Source organism: Artibeus jamaicensis, unplaced genomic scaffold, assembly GCF_021234435.1.
Source record: "Artibeus jamaicensis isolate MK-2021 breed Jamaican fruit bat unplaced genomic scaffold, CSHL_Jam_final contig_464, whole genome shotgun sequence".
NCBI lineage: Eukaryota > Metazoa > Chordata > Mammalia > Chiroptera > Phyllostomidae > Artibeus > Artibeus jamaicensis.
Window position 1 is genome coordinate 5,803,386 of NW_026521842.1, and position 20,369 is coordinate 5,823,754.

Below are 20,369 nucleotides of genomic sequence, written 5' to 3' on the forward strand. Positions count from 1 at the left end.
AGAACTGCTGGGGTGGCCGAAAAGTAGACTGTGCTTTGTGACTTCGACGTTCGCATCCCTTCTGCCCCTTGTCCCCGAAAGGCACTGTCGAGTTGGCTGTTAAATAATAGAGACCTGCTCTCAAGGGCCAGGTGCGGAAGGGGCAGTTCCTGCTGCTTTGATTGCTCGGAATATCTTTGTAGATACATGAGTGTGGATGCATTTATTTAACAGGCAGAATGAAACCTGTTTACTGCCCCCACTGCCTTCCCCTCCATGTTCGTTGTCTGGGGGCGGGGCCAGCAGGGCTCAGTACCACTGTGGCTCAGTGGGGAGACCCTTTGCTGCCTCACCCAGCCTGTGCTACCCACTCCCCCCTGGGTCTGTCCGTCACTGCCACTGCCACACGAGTGCTCCTCTCGGGTTGGGCCACTCTGCCCTGGAGGGCCAGCACTCGGCTCTCCTCCAGATGAGGGCGTCTTGGCTGTTGGGAGCCCTCACCAGTGAGGGAGCTAGTCCTAAGCTCCCCTCCTCTTCAGCATCTCTCAGTGCAGCCTCCAGGGCTGGGCACAGTTTGTGTTTCTCTTCTTGTGAAGGAGGAGAAGGAATGGTGAATGTGTTCCATCTTTTCCCTGGTCAGATGATGACAAAACCAGGACGAAAACCTCATCCTCCAACTGCCCGCAGACCTGGGTTGAGGGGAGCCTGGGGAGTCTCCTCCTCATCCTGGCAAACAGTGGGCAGGCCGAGCTTGAAGGAGCCGGGCCAGAAGAGTGTGAACTGGGAGTTGTGTGGCGCACCGTCCTCTGACTTAAAGTTGACTAAATTTCTAGTGTTTTATGTGCATTCTTAGCATCAGATTGATATTTTTAAAAATCAAAGGTGGAGGTTAAAGTCACAGTTGAAAGAATGGGTTGATATTTTATTTCCACAGAGATTTTTTAAGATTTAAAATCTTCTGGTAAGACTTTCTATTCAAATTTTAAATGCCCGAGAGGACTGTCTCAGTCCTTACACTTCAGATGGCAGCGTAGAGGACCTTTGGGGCCCCAGCACTCTGCCAGAAGCACTCTCCAGTGCGACAAGTGCTTCCTGGGGTGGTGTCACCTCTTGGGAGTCTCATCTGGCCCAGGCTGGTGTTGACGGGGCTTGGCGTCGCAGTGCTGGGAGGACTGGGGTGGGAGTAGTGATCCCAGGATTAAGGATGGCAGCATCTGTCGACTGATAGAAGGGCCCATCCATACACTCGGTCATGGGAGCGGAGATCACAGCCCAGCACCAAGACTCCCTGTGGTGTCTCTCAGAGTCACCGAGGTTTTCCGTTTTCACACTCAGTGGGTGTGGCCCACCGACTCCGAGGGCAGCCCAGGTTACTGGAGTCCGCACTTGTGTTGACCTTGAACCCACTTCCCTGTGGAGCACACACTGTGGTCCTGGCTCTGCCCTTGCTGTATAAATCAGGATCTTCCCCCAGGACAGCCTTGGCCATTGACAGAAGCTTTGGCACCCCTTTCTCCTTCTGGAGCCCTGACTCTTCTCTTGGTGGGTGTCATGTGGTCTCGCTGTCCCTTTCCACTCTCATGGTGTGGTGCACAGTATTACCGCCCTGCCTGAGCCCTGGTTCTGGGGGTAAGGCCTAGGCCTGGCTGGGTTTCTTGCTGTTCTCTGTAGTGGGTGCTGACTGTGGAGCGTGCACGTTTCTCAAGAATTGGGTTTTATTTTTGATCTGTTCTCACCTCCCATCTCCCCCACCCCCTCACTTTGGGGGCTAACTTTTGTTTTCCTGTACAAATGTCTTTAAAGACTCTAATTCCTAAGCAGCATGCTTGTTGAACCCACAGACTGCTTTTGGCTCCTGGACGCGCTCCTTCAGTACACGTCGTACGGGGTGACCCCTCCCAGCCTCAGCCATTCTGGGCACCGGCAGCGCCCCCCCAGTGGGGTGGGCTTGGCCACTCCAGAGAGGATGGAAGGTGAGTGGGCCCACGGGCGCTCAGTGCGGGCGTTGGGTGGGGCCTGGCTCAGGAAATAGGCATGTCTGCCGGCAAACGGAGCCAGCTCGTGGTGCCGCTGTGGTTTTTCTTAAGGACTGCAGGTGGAACAGGGGCCTGTGGCTCCGACTTGCAGACAGGACTGCTCTCCCCAGCACAGGGTGGGCACATACAGGGGGCCTCGAGTGTCACGTGCTCTCCCGTGCTTGCTCCAGTGTTTTCACACCACTCCGAGTTACTGTTTTGTGTCCCACTCACAGACGAAGACTCTGGCTCCTGGGGGTCTTTGGGAGAGATGGCCAGCATCTTTGAGCTCTTATTAGGTGCTAGGCACCAGGCCAGGGGTGCTTTGCACAGAGTCCCTCACTAGATCCTCCCAGAACTCTGAGGAAACAGAGTATTCTTTGCATTCACCAGTGAAGAGGCGGGAGCGGAGGGACGTTAAGTGTATTTTGCCATGTATAATGCACACCATGGTTCTGTGCATGGCATACACGGGATTATTATACCCATGTACAGTGTGCATCCTTATTTTTTCCTCAAAAAATTTGCGCCAAACAGGGTTCATTATACACAGCAACATAGGGTAACTACTGAAGGCACCCAGTGATTCTGCCCTAGAGCCTGAAGAAAAGGCCGCGTGGGGACTGCGGCCTCCCCGCTGGGCGTGCCGCAGGCAGGGCTGCCCTGCAGCTCTCACAGCCCGACGTGGTGGTGCTCGCAGCTCTGTCCATGGGAGTGTAAGGAGTGTGTGGGGTGAGCCACACGCAGGCCTAATGCTCAGCTTCCCAGTGGCCACCTTAAAAAGGTATAAGGAAACAGGTGAAATTTGCTTTAATAAAATACTTCAGCCTGGTACACCACAGTGTTACTACTTAAACACGTGACACCCTGTTTCTGCTGGTCAATAGCCGTGCGTCGCTGGTGGCTACATAGATCTAAGAAATAAAAGAAGTTTTGAAGTTTGAAAATGCAGGTTGGTTTTTTTCAGACTGACAATTAAATACTTCAAAAGAGAAATATTTTTTCTGTGCAGTGTATCTGTAGGTTAGCACCCTCAAGCACAGCCCCGTGCATGTAATTGCAGTCAGTCAGGGTGGCCCAGCTGCCGCCTGCGTGCCGCGTGGCCACTTCAGAGGGAGCGGCTGTCCTCTCCCTGCAGCAGCGAGCACGCCTCGGGCGGCACCAGTCTGCGTGCCCTCCTGAAGCACCTGGAGGGGGACAGGTCAACAGAGCGTGCCATGGCCTGTTGGCAGGAAGGCAGACAGACAAACTAATGGAGCTTCATTTTCCCCCTTGCATCTTCTCAACACTGACCTTTGCCTGCTGTCCGTGCCAACGCCGCCCAGGGAACCACCTGCACCGCTACTCCAAGGTCCTGGAGGCCCGTTTGGGAGGCCCGGAGCCTCGGGCCCTGCCAGCCTGTCCGCACCTGTCGTGGGCCAAGCCACAGCCTTTAAATGAGACAGCTCCCAGGTTCGTGTCTTTCTGTGCTTTTCCACTTCTGCAGGATTTATGATTCATTACTTTTTTTTTCAAAGAAGAAAATGGAATTTTCCTGGCATTATTATCAAATAATTAAGTCTTCCAGCTTGTCATCTGTGGTGGTGATTTAAATTAGCGAGCCCCCATGTTGACCTTTAGAATTCTGCTCTCTGGTGGTGTTCTGCATGAAGATGTGCTTCGGGTAATTGGCATTTTTCGGTTTCAGTGTGTTCTCGCTTGAAAAGCTGTGATCTGATAGTGATGTCACTTGAAAAGGAGCTTTGACTCCTCGGGCATGGGGTTCAGGGTTCGCATGCTCCCTGTTTTTGACATTGATCCTGAAGAAATACAGATGGGTCCTTTCTTTGGTCACATGGAGGAGCTGGGGCCGCTCGCGGTAGGGCTGGTCCAGCCCTGCCGTGCCTGGGAGAGCAGCCTGCTCCCAGGACAGGGTCATTGTCAGGGTCAACGACCCTGTGCGGCTCCCACTGTTGGTCTGTGGTTCTCCCTTGTACTGTGGGACTTGATCTTCTAATTTGCGTCATTTGTTTTGGAAGCCTAAATTTGAGTTATCCGTGGAGCGTATCCTGATCTGTCAAGGAGAATGAGGGCTTTTCCTGCCTGGGGGTCCTGGTGCAGCTGTGGGGTAGGCCCCCGTCCTTTGAGGGGTTGTGAGAAGCCACCCTCCCCTCAGTGACAGCACAGCGCACTCACTGCTGGCCGGAGCACCCCACAGCCCTCACGCAGTAGGCTCCCCTTGAGAGAGGCTACTGTCGCCCCCACACCAGACTGCCCCCTTTGTCTGGGTCTCAGTGTGCACAGGTATTAGTGTGGCTAGTGGCACGTGGCAGGGCACAGAGGACCACCATCTTTGCCATGAGCTACCAAAAAGAGGCTGCCTGTGCGGGGACCTCAGTGCCTCCTCTGCTCTGCCGTTGTCGTGAATAGAAGCACCGAGTGCGCCACTCACAGACCATCTGTCCTGGTTTGGAACCTGCTTACTGGACGACCGGCGATCGTAGCATCGTCACACTGTCTTCTCCACAGGCTCGCTGACACTGGTTACTGGGTACTTTTCCATTCCAGTCAGCATCCCATCATTCAAAAATGTCTGATAAGATTCCATTTTTACATGTCATCTATTTATAACCCACCATTATCCTAGCATTTACACCAGACTTTAATTCCAGCCGTGGTCAGCAATTCATATTCACTGGACAGTCATTGGCTAAAGTTCCCGAAACCCAGCTATTCTCCACGGTGCTGTCCAGGGCTCTGAGAAATGGATGAGCGTGGTCTCTGCCCGTCCACATCAGATAAGCCATCAGACCCAACCTACAGCTCCTAGAATTTGATTTTCACGGTCGCGCTCAGGAACTCCTTCCTTATACACCCACCAGGCTTCACCTTCATCGCACGTTTTGCACCTTTTTGACTGTTATTCTCAATCCTCAGAGACCTAGACCTAGGTCTACATTCCAGATCTCTGGAGAGATCTGAGGCGGTGTCAGACAGCTCCTGACAGACAGCTCCTGTCAGCCCTCGGAGGGCCCAGGTGCCCCTCAGTGCTGAGTTTCTGCTCGGTCTCTGAAGCGCAGGCTCGTTTCCGTGGTGTCTTCGTTGAGCATCAGGGGCCCTCAGAGCAGCTGCATGAGTGTGACCCCCACTGGGAACCCCTGGAAGGGGCTCCTCCCCCTTCTCTGCTCCCATCAAAACCTTGTGAGATTCTCTAATGGTAACGTCATGCACTCTTCCTACAGTTGCCTAACTAGAAAATGCCATCACCAGGTAAGTGAATTCCAGAGTAGGTGTCACGTACTAGAATTAAAATATAGCTCCATGTACATTCAGCTACAGAGTCATAAAGCTTAAATGTCATTGATTCCGTAATTTAACGTTGCCAGTTTGATTTTCAGACTGATTAAACGTGGCGTGGAAGGGTAAATCATATGGAGTAGAACGGGTTGTAATACTTGTTGGTATTTTCCAGGCAGTCTCCCAGGTAGAAGTGCGAGATAGTAGTTTATCTCTTCCCTCACAGAAGTCGCCCCTCCGAGGGCCTGGCGTTGCCCGGCTTCCTGCCGGCCTTCGCTCTGATTGCCAGTGGAACTGAACATTTTTGCTTTCACTTGGCCAAAGTGAGAGATAGGCCAGCCATTTCCAAATGAAAATAAGAAGCAGGAAAATGGGGAATTCATAATTTGCAAACACATTTGTTTCATTTCCTCACTTTGGCCAGAACTGTCTTCACATTTTTCCATTTACATTCTTTGCTCTTGATTCTAGGCGTCCTGCCAAGGTCCCTGTTGCTCTTTGCAGGGCATCAGCCTCTCTGTTCTTGAGGTCTGAGTTGTATTGGCCCGAACAAGTTCTTCCGACCTCAGAATGAATAGCAGTAGTGCTACTATAACCAGTCCAGCACATTTCACAAAGCACGTGCTTCCTTTCCTCCTCGTCCTGGCCCAGGGGCCAGGCAGCTGCTCCTCCCCATTTGCCTCTCAGCTCCCGGGTTCCTGCTATCCCCCTTTCCCCTTCCTGCTGCAGGGCCCTTGAGGGCAGAGACAGCCTCTGGCTGAGGGGGTAGCCACCTTTGCTGCATTGGTTTGCATTCATCCAGAAGCGTCTTCAGGCAGAGACCTCCATGGGCCTTTGACCCTGCTGACTTGAGTTCCGTTGGGAGGCTAAGGTGTTGTTTTCTCTCCCAGTGCCTAGTGAATTTCCCAGGTGGCAGCTTTACAGACCCAGTGGGGCTGATCCCTGCTCAGGCATTAAATCGTATGGTATGGACTCAATTTTGACATTTCGGTCTCAGGACCTGGAAGTTGTCACTACAGCTGTCACACAGTTGCATTTAGGTAGATGTAAATGGGACGTCATTTTCATGTTTCTCTTTAAATCACTTTGTTTCTTAGGTATTGGCTAAGTAAGCTTCCTAGGCTAGTACAGTTGCTTATTTTTATTTTGTTTTAATCCACTTTCCTGAAGTAATCTTTGGAAACATCAGAAGTTACTCTCCATCGACCTGGACAAAGTGGTATTACCCAACTTCCGATCGAATCGCCCTCAAGTGAGACCCTTGTCTCCCGGAGAAAGTGGAGCCTGGGACATCCCTGGAGGTCAGTTCTGAGCGCTTCTGCATTGTGCTGACTCACCCGCTGCTTCGTTCAGAGTCCTCTCCACTCCCCAGGCAGCAGGCCCCCAGTTCCCTCCTTGCCTTCCTGAGAACCATGGTGGTCTTGGCGTTCCTCACGGGATCAATCAGCAAGGCCATAAACAGGCCTAAGAGAGTAATAACAGCATCATCTCCCTGAGAAGGTTTTGTGATTTTCAAATTTGAATTTCTTTTATGATGGCCCAATATTACAGTTAAATTTTAACTTGCACATTTTTATTTAAGTTCTGCAAGCAAGCATGTATTATATACTCTAGGAGGTTTCTGTCATCAGCCGGTTTGGGCCCCTGAGCCCTTGGCCCAGAGGTCTCTGCTGTTGCTGTGCCCTGTCCCACCTGGGCAGGGCTCTCAGTTACAATTGGGAGATTGACTTTATTCTGTTCCCTCATTCTAAGTGACATCAGATGTACAAATAATGGCCCTTAGCCTGACTGGCCTGTCTGGGACAGGCCCTCCCGCATCCGGCGCAGTTGCCACCAAGTCATCTCAGCAGTGTGCAGGCAGCTCTTGCTCTGGCCGCCCCTGTGCCCTTCCAGGCAGGTACAGCTCCCAGGCAGCGTCTCTTCTGGTTCCGGGAGTTGGTTGGCCAGAGACACCAGAGATCAGAAGGGGGCGCCCCTGCCTGTTCAGTGCCACCTTGGAACTTTGTGTGCTGGTGCCCAGCCCCTCAGGGCCTCGCCTGAGGGTCCTGGAGTGCACTGCGGGCAGGAATTATGGGGTCCCAGCGCTGCTCAGTTACAGAGTAATTCTGACTGCGAAGCCAGGGTTCTCCAGTGGCCACTCTTCATTTCTGACCACATGTCCTCTGTGGAAAGCTTTCCCAGGAGGTAGGGCCACAGCCAGCTGTCCTCAACTTCTTGCCTGACCTGCAACTCCTTCCTTTCAGTCAGTTAGGAAAGAAGCACCCTTTTTTCTTCCTAGCATCCAAACATGTTCATTTTTCATTGTTTTAAAGAAAAAGCAGCTCAGGGCAGCTCCATTTTCTGTGACGTAAGGGAGACCAGCTCTGGTCTTTGTCTGAGGTGAGCATGGGGAGGAGCGAAGACCTCCCTGCACCTCCCCCGACACACCCATGCACGCATGTGCACTGAGAAGCTGCCAGTCTGAACAGTGAGGCTGCAGGTTCCTCTCAGTCATTCTCTACTAATGGCCTGGGTTGTTTAACTGAGGTTTAAAAATTATGTTTGCCCTGCAAGCCCAGCTAATGAGCTTATTAGCATTTTGTTTCCGATGAGCCTGCCTGTCGTGGCAGAAGGAGCTGCGGTATTACTGATCGTTCCCTACTGTCTTCTTGCAGGGATCATGCCTGGCCGCTACAACCAGGAGGTGGGCCAGACCATTCCTGTCTTTGCCTTCCTGGGAGCCATGGTGGTCCTGGCCTTCTTTGTGGTACAAATCAACAAAGCCAAAAGCAGGCCGAAGCGAAGGAAACCCAGAGTGAAGCGCCCACAGCTCATGCAGCAAGTTCACCCACCAAAGACGCCTTCCGTGTGACATCAGACCACTGACTGAGAGCCAGAGATCCTTTTCCTGACTGCCTTGGTGGGTAGGCAGAGCTGTGATGATTCCAGAGGGGCCGCCTGCTTAAAGGGCCTGAGCCTTCAACTGCGGGGCTCTGGGGGTCCGTTCCTCGTGGGCCTCCCCCTGTGATGCATGGAGGCTCACGTACCGCTCGAAGTGTGCTGTGGCCAGGGTCCCGCAGGAGGGGCTCCGTGGATCAGCCTCAGGGGGCACTGCACCCAGCCGCTGCATGCACCAAAGACTCGAGAACGTCAGAGGCTGTCTGGGGTCTCCTGACCCAAGAGGGAGGAGGTACTTTTAAACAATACAACTGACCAAGCTAAGATACGCCCATTAAGCCTATTTTCTATATTTATTGTTGGGAAAAAGTCACTTTAAAGACTTGTGCTGTTTGGAAGCAAAGCTATTTTTTTTTGTCAATGGAATGAGGTTTTTTACTATTCCGTCACGAGGAATACCAGATTCCGTGATCTCCTTTTTGATGAAAGGACAGACTGAGAGTTGAAGGCAGATTGCACAGATCTGTGAAACATAGACCTTCGCTTTATTTTTATAAGTCTCAACTGCCATCATGTTTTGTAATAACGGGGTCTTGATTTCACCATTGTCGGTGAAGAAAATTTTCAATAAATATGCATTACCTGTGTGAAGCAGAAAAGAGCTGTGTCACGGGCTCTTTGTCCACCTGTCCCATTTCTTTTCGATGACACCCTGGAACGGGTCCTGTAGCAGCCTGTTAGTTTTGGTTGAGACATACTTCACACACATACTATAAAAACTCCACTTTAAAGCGTACAAGTCAGTGGCTTTTAGTATATTCCCAAGGTCATGCAGCCGTCAGCCCCCCAGTTCCAGAACACGTTCATCACCCCCAGAAGAGACCCTGCACCTGTTCACAGGCCAGCCCCTAGTCCCCCAGCCCACAGCACCCAGTTATCTGCTGTCTGTGTGGATTCGCCTGTTTGGGACGTTTCGTGTAAACAGAACCGAGCAGTTCATGGCCTTTTGTGACTGGCTTCTGACACTCAGCGTGTTTTCGAGACGCTCCCGTCGTAGCCGGTCAGTGTGTTGTGCCTTTACATGGTGGAGTAGCATCCCGCCGAGGGCAACCTCGTTTTGCTTGTGCAAATGCCAGTGGACATGGGGGTCGCTCCCTTTTTGGCTGTTGGGAGCACTGCTGCTCGGGGCAGGCGCATACCGGTTTTTGAATTAGGACATTTTACGTAAACTAGACAAAGCTTCTCCGTCTCTGTTGCACAGTCGTGCAAAAGGTGTGCACTCGAGGCGACCGCAGAATGAAGTTCTGGGCCCAGTGCAGTGAGCCAGGGGTCCAGTCCCCACATTGGCTCACTTGTGTCTTGGGAGCTTGGGTGCCTCACCCCCAGAAAATGGCACTTCAACTCGAGCTGTCCCCTTTCTGCCCAAGATGTATGTGTACCTGTGTCACTCGTCTTCAGGACTGGCTCTCCTGCCACCATCCCTTCCCTTGTCGAGGCTGCTTGCTGCCCTCCGTGCTCTCGCCAGAGACAGGTCCTGCTCCTTAGGTGGGGTGGCCCTGCCCACCCCGGGCCCGAGCGCACTCATGGCAGTCTTAGGGTGCACGTTTGTAGGGTCACATGGTCGGGACAGGAGAGGACGAAGATGGACAAGCATGGACACCCAGAGAGTGAGGCTAAGTCACGAACAGAAGAGAGTTGTTAAGATACCACAATTTTTAGGGACCCGTGGTGACTGCAGTTCCAAGAAGGGTACCTACATGAGGGGTAATCTAACAAGGTGAAGTTCAGTGGCAACACGGAGAGATTGCGGTTGGTCTTTGAACAAAGGGCAGGTCTGCTCAGTACTGACGCCCTCGGGCATAGGAAGGGGCGCCAGACCAGGCAGCTCTGCGGGGTGCCTGCCAAAAAGGCTGTGCTCGGAGCTGCAACAAAACGAAGATAGCACGCCCCCCCAGCTGTCTGCAGCCAGAACGGTACTGTCGGCAGCTGGGTGCCGGGCTCACCTCTACGTGTAGGCCGTGCATTAGTGTCGTCCGCACACAGACTGGGGAGTGGGCATCACTGGCCCCACTTCACGGAGGAAATGGCAGCGCCTTCCAGAATCACACAAGGAGCAGTCCAGGCAGGATCGGCATAAGCCTCGTGCCCGACCTCCACCCCGCCTGCTGGCGTCGGTGTGATGTCTGTGTCTGCCTCACTTCAGGGCCAGTGGGACAAGTCGGGAGGATGACTGATCGGGCTGTAGGGACAGAGTCATGGGAGGAATGAGGTGGACAAAGGAGCGGCTGGGATTGAGCTGGAGAGGGCGGCTCGGGTGGGGAGAGCTTCCATGGTGGGGAGTAAGTCCCTGGGAAGATGCCACCGCTGGGGTCAGGCGTGCGATGCGCTGTTCAAGGAGCAAGGCCTTGTTCGGTGGCTGCCCTGGGATACCTAGGCCCACACAGGAGGATGTGGAAGGTGTTTCGGTCCCAACACTGCGGGCGGCTCTGCCGCGTGTTCGAAGGCCGGCCCGGCCCCCGCCCCCAGGCCAACGCCCTGCTTTGAGGGAACCTTTTCTTCCTTTGGTGTGTATTCTCATTGTCATAGTGAACAGTGGCATCTTTTTTAAAAATCAAAAAAACAAGCAACCAACCCATCACAACCACAGAGAGACCATGGGAGCCCTGGGACCGAGAGGGGCTGGGCGTGGAGGTGGGGCCCCAGGACTCATCCCTAACCACTGTCCCTGGAGAGGCAGGCAGGACACTGACTGCAGGAAGCATGAAGGTGCCGCACCGTCCTCAGCCCCACCCTCTGTAAGGGACCCGCAGGTCTGAGATCTTCCCTGCACGTGCACTTGTCCTCCTCGTACTCTTGCAGGAGCAGGCCCCATGTGCCATGACCCTGAGGGGACGGGAACGGGATTGGGAAGGGGACAGGCCCTGCCGCTGGTGGCCCTGTCCCAGCAGCTGTCGCATTGCATCTGCTGCGCTCGCCTGCGAAGTGGACCAGACTGGAGACGTCATGCCAAGTCAGAGGAGCCGGACACAAAAGACCATGTAGCGCGCACGTGCCCCTGTGCCTGTGCCTGTGGGGGAACAGGCAGACCCAGAGACCGCAGATGCGGATCGCTGAGGTCTGGGGCGGGGGGAGCGGAGCGGGAGAGCGGAGGGTGTGGGGTTTCCTCCTGGCGTTTCCTCTGGAGCAGAACGGCGGTGATGCTCGCATGGCATCATCGCACACATACTACGTGCTCCTGAACTGTCCACGTTCAAGTGGTTAAAATGGTGAGTTTTATGTTCTATAAATGTTACCACCTAGTTCCCCCAGGGGATTCTTGTGACTGGGCAAGGTGGGAGCCCCTGGTTTGGCGACTGGGAGGGGTTCTCCGGGGCTCAGGCCCCAGGTGGTGCAGCATGCCCTGAGCCAGCCCTCCGCTGCGTCTTGTGAGCCAGCCTCTCTTCCTGCCGAAACCTCTATGGAGCAGCCTCCGTAGGATGCAGTGAGTAGGAGGAAGGTCAGCAACGTGACTTTGAAGATGCTTCCTTTCCCTTCCAGATGCAGTTCCCCTTCCTTCACTCAGAGCAGAACTCTGGCACCAGCCCCTCCTTGCAGGGAGGGGACAGCAGGACTTGGCAAGGCCCATGCCCTTGGGCCATGTCTCACTCAGACTCTGCAGAAGAGACCCCCACTGCTGCGCCCTCAAAGCTGAGGGCCAGTGGGGGCTTCAGTACTCAGACCTCAGGGTGCTGGTGTATCAGTTCCCTGTTGCCTCTGAGACAAATCACCACAAATTCATGGCATAAAACACCACATTCATTCTCCTACTCAGTTCTAGGGGTTGGAAGTCCAGAAACGGTCTCCCGGGGCCAAAATCAGGGCCAGCAGGGCTGGTTCCCTCTGCAGGCTCCAGAGGAGGTCCGTTTCCCTGCCTTTTTCAGCTTCTAGAGGTTTCCCAAATTCCTTGGCTCACAGCCACTTCCTTTATGATCCCTCCAACCTCTGCTTCTGGTATCACGGCACCTTCTCTGACCTCTGACCTCTCCTACATTCCAGCTTTAAGGACACTGTGGTCACACTTAGGGCCACCTGGATCACCCAGGGTACTTGCCCCATCTCAAGATCCTTAACTCACTCTCATTTGCAAAGTCCCATTGGCTGTGCAGTTAGTCTGAGGAGACCTTTGGGGACCATTGTTCAGATGAGCACACTGGGTTTCTCTGTCTCTGAGCTGTCACTCATTTCTCGCAGGAGGACTTGGGTCCCTCCTGGTTAACTGGCACAGTGGAGCTACCTTTAAAAGTCCACGGCTCCTGTCATCTTAAGACCCTGAGGCTGTGCCCCTTCAGTGTTGGGGTCACTCCACCCAGCATTTTATTAAACTACCTTCTCTGGGCCAGGCCCAGGCAGAAAGCTGCAGGGGAAAGAGGGGCTTGGCTCAGGGACAAGGGGTCAGCTACGGTCCCTACCCGCTTAGAACTGCGGTTCTCCACAGCACGTTAGCATCTCCTGGGAGCTTCACAGAAATCCAAAACCCGGCGGCGCCAGGCCAAGTTCATCTGCAGCCCTGAGGGTAGGTTGTCATTGGCAGTTGGGAGAGTCCCTTGGGTATTCTCATGTGGCCAAGGTTCAGAACGCTGTTCCAGAAGCTCGGAATCTGGCAGATGGAAAAACACATCAAGGCCAGAAATGGAATTGGTGTGTCCTTGTTTCAACCACCGCTAATGCACACTGCTCACTTCTGGGCCGTGAGCATGTTCTCCCTGAACCTCTAACAGCCTCGGAGGGTGGCAGCTTTGCCCACCCCATTTTACAGGTGACTCCAGGGAGGCCAGATCACTGTCGGTGCGTGCCAAGGTCACCCTTCAGGCCCAGGAACTCTGGCTCCTGAGACCTGCCCTCACCTGTCTTCCAGAACTTCTTATCCCACTTCTTGGGAAATAAGCTGAAGTTACTTTCTCCTGGAACTTCCTAACTTGTCTTGTGACCCATACATGCTCTGTGGAGTGGGAAAGGAGGGACCACAGGAGCGACCCCTGGTGACAGCTGCTCTCCTGGTAGGATGACGCAGGAGACAGGAGCCGCTTCCAAGTGTAGCCCTGGGCTAAGCCCCCGCCTGCTCCATCCCAGGGTGACCGGTTTGCCACCTCACTGCCTTCCTGTGCACCAGAGTGGGCCTGCCGCCCACACAGACGGGGCCCCACAGGGCGCCTCTCTGCTGCTAGGAAAAGGTCACCGGGCCCTGGGATGTTGGCAGAGAGAGCATATCAAAGCCCCTTGGAATTAAGAGGTTTTCCCATTGAGTGGAGTTTCACAGCCCGGTGGCCAATTTCTAAGTCATGCGTGTTAATAGGTGGCTAATGAGAGGCCCAGGCAGGGGCAGAGAGGTGCCAGGAGCTGAGACGAAGGAGTACAAAGCTGCAGCCAGTTCCTCCTCTGGTTCCTCCTCCCTGCCTTAGGCTCGGCTGTGGAAGAGAAAGCAGATGGAGAGCCTACACCTAGCCGGCTGCTGCCCGGCTCCACCTGCCACCCCGCCCTCCTCACTGTAAGACAGTCCTTTCCCAGGGACCCTGACCTGGGTCTCCACCAAGGCGACCCCAACACCAGAACACCTTGGCCTTCCTGGGAACATTGGCTCATCCTGTGGGCTGAGCCTTTGAACAGAGACTCGCCACTCCCCTGAATGTCTCTCTCAGCCACCTTTCCCCAAAGGTACATAGAGGCCTCAGCTCCCAGTACCACCTCCAAGAAGCTCCTCCAGATTTCCCTCCCTCCTGAGTCTCAGGGTTTACTCCCTCTCCCACTGGACCACGGTTATTTGTCTGTCCCCTCTCCAGAGCAGAGACTTTCTCTTTCACATCTGAATCCCCAAGGCCTAACATGCAGTAGGTGATCAGCCAGTCCCTGTTTGTTGAATGACTGAGTGATTTGAGACCACAGTCAGACCCCAGATATAGTGTGCTGAATGCGGCCCCTAAAAGATAAGCCCGTGGCTCAGAACCTATGAAGGTGAACTTATTTAGGAAAAGGGGCTTTGCAGGTGTCATTAAGGATGTTGAGATGAGATCTTCCTGGAACACCCGAGGGGGCCTCAATCTAATGACCACTGTCCTTACAAGAAAAGGAGAGGGCACAGATGCAGGGAGAAGGCCACGTGAAGACAGAGGCAGAGACTGGAGTGATGGGGCCACAAGCTAGGAAACACCTGGAGACACCGGGAGCAGGAGGCCGGAGGCTCCCCACCCAGAGCCTTCAGAGGGAGCGCAGCCCTGCCCATGCCTTGACTTTGGACTTCCAACCTCCAGACCTGGGAGAACAAACTTCTGGGTTTTAAGTTTTTTAAAATTTATTTTGAGAGAGAGAGAGAGAGAGATACTGGTTTGTTTTTTTCACATATTTATTAATTCATTAGTTGATGCTTGTATGTGCCCTGACCAGGCATTGAACCTGCAGCCTTGGCAATATTGGGATGATGCTGTAACCAACTGGGCTACTCAGCCAGGGCTAAATTTCTGTTGTTCTAAGCCTCCCAGCTTGTATATCTATGACAACAGACTCAGGAGATTGACACATGGTGGGAGCCATGCGACTCTCCCATTTCTCTCTTTCCTGGAGTCTGTGTATTCATCCCGCCATCTATTTATTCATTCATTCATTCATTCATTCAGTCAGTCAGTCAGTCATTCATTCATTCAGTCAGTCAGTCATTCAGTCAGTCAGTCACTCACTCACTCAGTCACTCAGTCACTCATTCATTCAGTGCTTCCTATCCCAAGCACAGAGTCAGGACAGGGGGTGGGAGACGACGTGACTTTGCAGATATTGAGATGACACACACTTAGGGCTGAATCCCAGTCCTGTCACTTTCCAGTGATGACCCTTTGAGCCACTGGCTTCACCTGCCTGAGCCGGGTTCCCTCCCTGTCTGACTAAGGTGACGCCCCCTTGGGATTGGGTGTGAGCATGCGCAGCACTGCTGTGAGCACTGCTCCCAAGGTGTCGGCGTAAGTACTGCCCGATACCTGGCCCAGCTCTGAGCTCTTTGGCTACAGTCCTGCTCCCTTCTCACCACTGCATGCTGGGAGGCCGGCCACGCTGCAGGTCAAACATTTATGGACCACACGCTAAGATATGAAAAGGGTCGGCAGCAAGCAGGTGACACAGCCAGGAGGTTGAGAAACCACAGGGAGTAAAAGGGCGGGGCTGAGCCGGTGGCGGGTGGATAAGGGCTGATTGGGAGAGACTCTGGGCTGTTGAAGATGTTTAACGCAAGGCAGCGGTTCTCAAAGCGGGGTCTCGGCCCCGCAGCATCGACACCCTCTGGGAGCTGGTTAGAAAAGGACATTCTCAGGCCCCACCTCAGACACACTGAATCAGAAATGCGAGGGATGGGGCTCTGAGATCTGTGTTCAAACATACCCTCAAGGGCCCTTGAGTTCTGGCTGGTGTGGCTCAGCGGATTGAGCACTGACCTGCAAACATTAAGGTTGCTGGTTCGATTCCTGGTCCAGGCACAAGCCTAGATTGCAGGCCAGGTCTCCAGTTGGGGGCATGCGAGAGGCAACTGGTGGATGTTTCTCTCCCTCCCTCCCCCTCTCTCTAAAAATAAATAAATAAAATATTTTAAAAGGTGGGGAGCACTTTGAGCCTGGGGGCCAGGGATAAACACAGTTGCATCTGAGTTCAAGATCTGGCCTTTATGGGCCTACATTTCCCAGAACAGGACCATTTTTTTAATGCTGCCATCTCACCTGACAATGGGTATAGTCGGATTGGTGGTCTCTACTCAAAGTGTGGTCTGGGAGCAGCTGCCCCTTCCTCCCTGGAGCTTGTGGGAAATGTGGAGTCTCAAGGTGGAGTCTCCAGGTGGAACGGATTGGAACGTGCGTTTTAACAAGAAGGAGTCTCCAGGTGGAACGGATTGGAACGTGCGTTTTAACAAGAAGGAGTCTCAAGGTGGAACGGATTGGAACGTGCGTTTTAACAAGAACCCCAGGTGCTTCCGCGCACGTTCAACTGGGGAGCGTTTAAAGGAAGCAACTGCTGCCTTTGCGCACCTCAGTCTGCAGCTCCCGCCGGCCCCTTGGAGGTGGCAAACCGGCCCGTTGTGCAGATGGGAAGCTAGGCTGCCAGACACTGAGCTCCAAGCCCTTTCCCTCAGACTGGGGGTCTCAGGAGGGCGTGGAGGGAGGAGGTATGGAGAAACACACCCCTTCTGGGCGTGGGAGCAGGCAGCGGAGCTCCCTCTCACCTTAGCCAGTCTGGGAACTCCCCGCCCCCAGGGAGGGGCTTGTACTGGGCTGTGGGAGGGGAGGGAGTCTTCAGATTCCCTTTCTCAGGCCAGAAGTCTCAGAAGCTACAAGCTCTTGGGACAGGTGGCCCCGATTTCATGTCCCTGTCTCTCTAACTTCTGGAACATGACCCAAACACATGCTCTTTAGGGCTTCCTCAGTCCATGACTCATTAGCCACCCTAGCAGTGCTAGAACCTTCCATCTTCCACCCCTTCAGGTCCAAGAAATGCAGCTGAACCACCTGGCGTGAGCCTGAGCCCCTGTCCATCTGTGGTGGCCAAGGACGGTCTCTCACCTTGGAGTTTGCCTTTGGTGGTAAGGACCAGGTCTGTCAGAGGGGTGGGAGAGGGTGATGGCAGTGATGGGCAGGAAGGAGTTGGGGCTTTGGAAGAGAAGGGGGGGGTCCGGTGGCCTTGGGTTGAGTGGGGGAGCAGTGGGGACAATAACAGGAAGAAAGCTAGAGGAAGGGGTGGGGGCGGTGTTCCCTGGGTGAAAGGCAGTGAGGCCCAGAAGGGGTGGGCCCAGGAGTGCACAGGGTGAAGGGGGAGTGGAGGCACAGAAAGAGGCAGAGGGCAGCTTGGGGACAATGTGACAGATGCGGTAGCTCTGACAACTGGGGAGAGAGACCTGTCACAGCCAGAGAATGGTGCCATCTGTGAACTGGGGAAAAAGTGCAAATACTGTCCCCTCTCTCCACCCCTCTGCTGCTTCTAGACATGGAGGGACTGACCCCTGCAAGCAGAGACCTTTTGGCAAAGCCGGCAACTGCCAGCCCCAGTCTGTCCTCACTGGGTGCTGTCTTCATCCTCCTGAAATCGGCACTGGGGGCTGGCCTGCTCAACTTCCCCTGGGCCTTCCACAAGGCCGGCGGCGTGACCCCCGCCTTCCTGGTGGAGCTGGTAAGCCTCTGGGAAGCGCTTTTGGGGGTCTACTGGGGCAGCATCCGCGGGATCCTTGGGTGTGGGTCTGCAGAGCTGCCTGTCTCAGAAACTAGACGTGTGGTGTTGGTTTTTTGCCTCCTGAGCTCACCAGGGGAGAAGATAACTATGGACCTGGGCAGAGAGTGTCCTCTACCTTCCTGGGTCTGCTGCCAGCCAGGGCTGAGAGAGTCTTGGTACAACACCTGAATCCAATGAACCTGGCGTTTCAGCTGGGAAGGTGCCGAGAACACAGCATCTGAGCAACCGCCCGGCCAAGTGGCTACTGGTCTCTCTGTGACTAGAGTTTCGGTGCACGTGGAGATGGGGCCAGGACCCAGACTGGCTGTGACAGGCCCTCACCGAGCTGGGCCAGGCCCTCTGCCATGTCAGGGGTCCTCAGCCACTTCTGCGGGCTGCATTCCAGCCTAAATTCCCTTTCCAGAAAGTCCAGGGGCTGAGCACCTTTAGCGGAGAACTGCTGATTAGCACAGCTTTATTTTATTTGCAAAGATTCCTTCTGGCTGATAGGAGCCCCTGTGTTTGGTGTTAAGCTCTTTGACAGGCACCCCAAATCTGTTTTTATGGCAGTCAGCTGCTGATGGTCCTGTTCTGTTTTAAGGCATAGGGCTAGATACAAAAAGTCAAATAAGGTATTTCGGACCGTGGGGAGTGTGTTAGGAGGGTCATATGACAGGTGGAACGACATGACCTGGGTGGTCAGAGAAGGCCAGTCTGAGGAGGTGCCGTTGAGCTGGGCCCCAGGGCAAATGAAAGAACCTGTCCAGGTGCAAGAGAGGGGCAACAAAGCTGTGTTGGGATGCGTGCAGCAGAAAGGCTGCCCTATCATAACAGTGAGGAAAGGCTTCACTCCAGCCACGAGAACTGCTGTAAAGCCACAGGGCTGCGGGGGAGGGGGCGTGGTTACCACAGAGGTGGCCAGTCCCAGGGGGCAGGCAAAGCTGAGGGCCCCCTCACTCCTCACACTGTGTGCAGCATCTCCTGGGCACCTTGCTGAAATGCAGATGCCAACTCAGCAGGACTGGGTGGGTCTGAGACTGCATCTGTGATGAGGCCGGGGGCGCGACTGCTGCCTGCTGGTAGGGCTTGCGCATTGTGCGGTGCTGTCTAAAGAAATGCAAAACAGAAACCCCGGACAAGGGTACTGGGCGCACTGCCTTCCCACTTCTCCCCTCCTCTTAGCCAGTGAGACTTCTGCCCTGTGCCCTTTACAAGGTACCAACTCGGATTGGGGGTGCATTTAAAACCCCACCATCAGGAGGCCCAGTGATGCGAGGTGGTAGGTCTCTCGTGACCCCTTTAGCACTGAAGGATTACTGAAATTTATTGACCCTTGACCCTCTCTCAGAAGCTGCAGAGGCGGAGCCTGGGCTTGAGGGGGTGAGGGCTGTTCTTGTCCTGCTGCTCAGAGGCTCAGGGTCTCTCTGTCCCCACCTCCCTTCCCTTTGTCCCAGATAGTGTCAGAGACTCCTCTGGGGACTAAGTGGTGAGCAAAGCATGGCACAACCCCAGGCTTCACAGAGCTTAGAGACCCCTGCTTGACCGAGGACCACACACTGGGTGGCTTAAAACCACAGAAATGTGTCCTCTGGGTGCCAGGAGTCTGAAATCTAGGTGCCAGCAGGGGCTCAGCTCCCTCTGGGGGCTCCAGGAGAGGGTCCTCCCTGGCTCTTTCAGCTCCTGGTGGCCAGATTCCTCCAACCCCTCTCCCACCATCACAAAGCCTTCTTTATGGTTTCTCTTCTGTCTTTTATGAGGCACTTGTCATGGGTTTCAGGGTCACCCAGAAGGCCCAGGGTGACCTCATCTCGAGCTCCTTAATGACACCTGCAAAAACCCCTTCCCACTTCATTACTTACTGTCTGCAGAGACTGCCCAGTAAGTCCCTCTGGGGCACCTCCATGCAGCCCAGAGCAGGCACGAGGTTTTCTCGGAGCCTCAGCTCAGGGGCAGCGGTTGTGAGAGCCCCTTGGGGTGAAGTATCAGGAGGCTTTCGGGAGGAAGTGACCTTGCAGAGAAGGGGAAAGAAGAGCGAGCATTCCCTAGGTGAGGGGAAGTGGTGGAGGCCAGTGGGCATTCCGGGAGGAGGAGCCAGGTGGACCGGGGTCCGTTGGCTGGAGGGCGCCGTATGTCCCTTCTGACTCTAAAGGTTCAAGTTCTTTTCACACAGTTCAGTTAGATGCTTCTCCTCGGCAGCTGTAGCTGTGGCTTCTGGACTAGTACAGAACAGATCTGCCTGTCCAGGGGCATGAACTGTGTCTGGGGACAGCCATCCTAGCTTCCCCCAGGCCTCTGAGCTGAGCACATCCCCTCTCTTGCATTACTCTTTTCCCCAGAACCAAGGGAGGGGTGTTGAGGCCAGGAGACCAAGTTCAGTTTGCAGGCCAGTAGCCGTTGGTGCTGGAGAGACTCAAAGCCATTAAACTCTGTGCAGCAAGTGGGGCTCCCACGCACGGAGGGGGCATCCAGTGACACTGACACTTTGGAAAGCAGTTTGGCGATATCTTAGCGTTGGAAACACATCTGCCCTATGACCCAGCATTTCTCCCAAGATTGTGTCCAGGAGGACAAAGTGTCCTCAAAGTGACTTGTTCTGGAGGGCTCAGTGCTTTAATCACAGTGGCCAGAAACTAAAAACGACCCCGTGTCTGTCAGCAGCGGACGGGTGGAGCAGCTGTGACTGCGTCCGCACAGTGGAGTGGCACACTGCAGAAACAGGAGCAGCATCCGATGTGTCCAGCATGGCCGGACCTCACAGACACGGTGGCAGAGTCGAGGAAGCCAGACACAAAAATATGTACAAATAGACACTAGATCAGTAGTTTCTTCTGGGGACAGGATGGGGACAGAAAGTGGGAAGGGACAGGGGGCACTTTAGAGGTGTGGTAGAATGCTCTGTATCTCGATAGAGGTACACTTGTGTCCCTTTGGGTGATTCATGCAGGTAACCTGTGTGGCTTTAGCACGGTCATGTAGACTCTGGGTTTCTGATGCCGAGTCTGCCCGACTGGG

At 54.3% G+C, this 20,369-nt stretch overlaps 2 protein-coding genes across 13 annotated transcripts in view; both read left to right on the forward strand.

The window, feature by feature from the left end:
- Positions 1 to 8,806, forward strand: part of MBTPS1 (membrane bound transcription factor peptidase, site 1) — a 51,915-nt gene extending 43,109 nt beyond the window's left edge. For all 3 annotated transcript variants that reach the window (XM_037142428.2, XM_037142429.2, XM_037142430.2), the window contains exons 20-23: positions 1,821 to 1,952; positions 3,320 to 3,446; positions 6,441 to 6,571; positions 7,925 to 8,806. In XM_037142428.2, coding sequence (XP_036998323.1) covers positions 1,821 to 1,952; positions 3,320 to 3,446; positions 6,441 to 6,571; positions 7,925 to 8,121 — 587 coding nt within the window. In that variant the 3' untranslated portion in view covers positions 8,122 to 8,806. The remainder of the gene's footprint in view (positions 1 to 1,820; positions 1,953 to 3,319; positions 3,447 to 6,440; positions 6,572 to 7,924) is intronic.
- A 7,667-nt stretch (positions 8,807 to 16,473) lies between these two features.
- SLC38A8 (solute carrier family 38 member 8) overlaps positions 16,474 to 20,369 on the forward strand; it is a 35,725-nt gene continuing 31,829 nt past the window's right edge. For all 10 annotated transcript variants that reach the window (XR_008391911.1, XR_008391912.1, XR_008391915.1 and 7 more), the window contains exons 1-2: positions 16,474 to 16,734; positions 17,134 to 17,318. Coding sequence is in view for 5 of the 10 variants with exons in the window: in XM_037142439.2 (XP_036998334.2) it covers positions 17,136 to 17,318 (183 nt within the window). In the remaining 5 variants the exon portion in view is untranslated. The remainder of the gene's footprint in view (positions 16,735 to 17,133; positions 17,319 to 20,369) is intronic.